The 3,151-nt window shown below is 45.4% G+C and overlaps 1 protein-coding gene across 1 annotated transcript in view; it reads left to right on the forward strand.

Annotated features, from left to right (window-relative positions):
* The window catches only part of LOC102675380 (protein stoned-B-like), a 13,634-nt gene that overhangs the window by 8,248 nt on the left and 2,235 nt on the right, over positions 1–3,151 (forward strand). Inside the window, exons 5-13 of the mRNA XM_006621703.2 lie at positions 8–122; positions 248–775; positions 809–1,199; positions 1,279–1,447; positions 1,522–1,717; positions 1,788–2,282; positions 2,359–2,593; positions 2,675–2,843; positions 2,974–3,088. Coding sequence (XP_006621766.1) covers positions 8–122; positions 248–775; positions 809–1,199; positions 1,279–1,447; positions 1,522–1,717; positions 1,788–2,282; positions 2,359–2,593; positions 2,675–2,843; positions 2,974–3,088 — 2,413 coding nt within the window. The remainder of the gene's footprint in view (positions 1–7; positions 123–247; positions 776–808; positions 1,200–1,278; positions 1,448–1,521; positions 1,718–1,787; positions 2,283–2,358; positions 2,594–2,674; positions 2,844–2,973; positions 3,089–3,151) is intronic.

A 3,151-nucleotide genomic window follows, 5' to 3' on the forward strand; every position in this document is an offset into this window, starting at 1 on the left:
CCTCTAGGCCCCCTCCCCCCAGGCCACAACCTCCTGCACCTCCTAAGAACACCAAAGATTTGATCCTGTCCGTGACCGGTGCGATGGATGCTACTTCGAATCATCTTCTGGATCGTCTACAAGTTTGTATATATATATATATACATACATGTACAACACATATATACCTAATATACATAATATATATACATAAGTAAATGAATCTCTCCTTTTCTCATACCGTCAATCTTGACTTCATTTATTACAGGCAACCAGAACGCCCAGCCCAACTTTGATGCACTCTCCGTCTCCCACACCGGAACACAGTTTCGCAGATTTCTTAGACGTCGACTCGAACGTTCCCGACTTGATGTCGGACGACAACAGCAAAGCGGTCGAGCCACCGAAGAATCGGGACATATTGGATTTGTTCGACGCCCCCAACACGGACACGACAACTACGACCATATTCTCCTCCTCTACGATCGCCGAGGACAGTTCGGGAACAGGGGTGACTCTGATCAGCGCCACGACCCAGGACAATCCATTCGTCAGTATCACGGAACAGCAACCGTCTCCTGTTCAACAGGCGGATGAGTTTCAGGAAACGGTGTCCGTGGCCAGCGAGAAGAGACCCTCGGTCTCGTCCACGACGGGTGCCGTGGGAAGCGATACCGAGAGGGTCGACATGGATCTCGCCGGGGAAACGTTGCGATCATCGAGCACGGGCAACGAATTATTTTCGACCACGGAACAATTGTCCACGTCCGTGACCGAGTCCACGTTCTTCTCCGTCGCGGACACGACTCCCTCTGCCCCGTTTGGAAAAGCGGACACCGTGATCGCGCCATTTTCCACGCCCATGCAAATGTCCGCCGCGCAATCCTTGTTCACGACCTCGGAGATCAGCCTGCCATCTAGCGGACCTTTCGCTTCCGACTTGCTCGGCGACTTCGGCGAGCCTACCAATACCGGTGGCGCCAGGTCGACCAGCCCGATCCCTGGTGCCGAATTCCCTACCAGCGAGGCGTACAAGCCAGAAGAACAGTTGGACAATCTCGCAGCTACTACGCAGCAGAAAACAGCAGAGAGCGGCGGGGATGCTTTCGATATTTTTGCCTCGAAGTTTGACAAGGCTGCGGAACAGGAAACCAACGCCGGAGATCCTTTCCTGGATGCTTTCGGCGGTGGGCCGACCGCCATGGATACGTCCAGCGATGGTAGGCTAATTTTTTTGTTATTTATCAATTTTTCTTCAAAGAATATAAATTATATTATTTTATATACTTGTATACTTAGTTTGGGGCGATTCCTCTGCAACGGGGTCGGAGACAGCAGTGACAGGATTCGGGGAAAGTGACGGGTTCGATTCGTTCTTGAGCATGACTGCACCTCCACCAGAACTGACTGTGAAGAGAACCGAGTCTGTAGATTCGGATGCGGGACCAGATTTCAGCGTGTTCATCAAGTAAGAATTATTTCAAAATTTGGCTTGTGTTCTTGTGAATTGTATATTTGATCTTGGTTCTTGTTCTTTAAAAGACCGAAAGAAGGTGATCAATCTGGAATCGAAGGTGGAGCTGTCCCTGTGCTGGCACCACCACCGAAGAGCCCTCAAAATACCGCCTACGTCGATACCTCGCCACGTTTCAACCCCTTCGACAAATCTGGATCTGCGCAAGACGCCATTCCTACCACGGAAACTGTTCAACCTGAAATCACTAGGACAGATTCTCAGGTATTCTATTTGTATTATGATTTATCTTGAGATGAACGTTATATTTTTATAACCTCTGTCCGGATTTCAGGAAACTCCTCCGACACCTCTGTTCGACGAGGATGTTAGCCAACCTCTGGAAGACTTCCCGAGGGTAACGTACACTGGTGATGGTTGGGATATGCATCTACGCCAGCCTAACAAAAAAAAGATAACTGGTCAACGATTCTGGAAGAAAATTTTCGTCAAGTTGGTTTATCAAGGCGACAATCCTGTGCTCCAATTGTTCAACAGCAGAGAGGATAAGGATCCCTTCCAAGAATTGCCCCTAGTTCCTTCTTATTCAGTTTCTGATATCGGAGCGCAACAGTTTGATCAGTATGGAAAAATATTTACGGTTAAGTTGCAATACATTTTCTACAAGGAACGACCCGGTGTACGGCCTGGTCAGGTAACCAAAGCGGAAAGATTAACGAATAAGCTCAGTCAATTTGCCGCGTACGCCATTCAAGGTGATTATCAGGGGGTTAAGGAATTTGGAAGCGACTTGAAGAAACTTGGTCTTCCTGTGGAACATGCGCCACAGGTGACGTTTCTGCATGTAAAATATAGAGCATAAAATTGTGTATTCAAAATTAATCAATTTTTTTTTTTCCGTATAGATTTCCGAGCTGTTCAAACTTGGCTCCCAATGCTACGAGGACATGAAACAGTTCTCTTGCGCGATCGAGGAAGCTCTGTTCAGATTACCTGCTCATCGAGATCGAGCGCTTAATTATAAGACGGAGGATGTGCAAATAACAGTTGTAGATGAACTATACGTGGAACAGAACGCTCAAGGTCAAGTTGAGAAACAGATAGCTCGTGTTCGATTGTTCTTCTTGGGCTTCCTTTCTGGTAAAACTTTGTCAAATTCTTGGAACCATTTTATCGTACCTGAAACTGAAATTTACTAATTTATAATTTTGATTATATCAGGAATGCCCGATGTAGAGTTGGGAATAAACGACATGTGGCGTCAGGGGAAAGAAGTAGTAGGTAGACACGATATAATTCCAGTGGTAACCGAGGAATGGATCCGTCTTGAAAACGTCGAATTCCACTCTTGCGTTCAACAGGACGAGTATGAAAAATCTAGAATCATAAAGTACGTATCTTAAGGTATATTATATAATTAATCTTTTACAAGAATAATACATATTTTCACAAATGATAACTACAACGATACTAACGAAAGGCTGCATTGCGTCTCTAACACGTGACTAACACTTTTGAAGGTTCAAGCCACCAGATGCATGTTATATCGAACTTATGAGATTTCGAGTAAGGCCTCCTAAAAACAGAGAGCTTCCTCTTCAACTTAAAGCTGTAATGTGCATTACCGGTAATAAGGTAATGTCACTTTTCATTCACAAAAAAAAAAAAAAGAAAAAAAAAAACATACATATTCCAACT

This window comes from Apis dorsata, unplaced genomic scaffold (assembly GCF_000469605.1).
Source record: "Apis dorsata unplaced genomic scaffold, Apis dorsata 1.3 scaffold_631, whole genome shotgun sequence".
In the NCBI taxonomy this organism is placed as follows: Eukaryota; Metazoa; Arthropoda; class Insecta; order Hymenoptera; family Apidae; genus Apis; species Apis dorsata.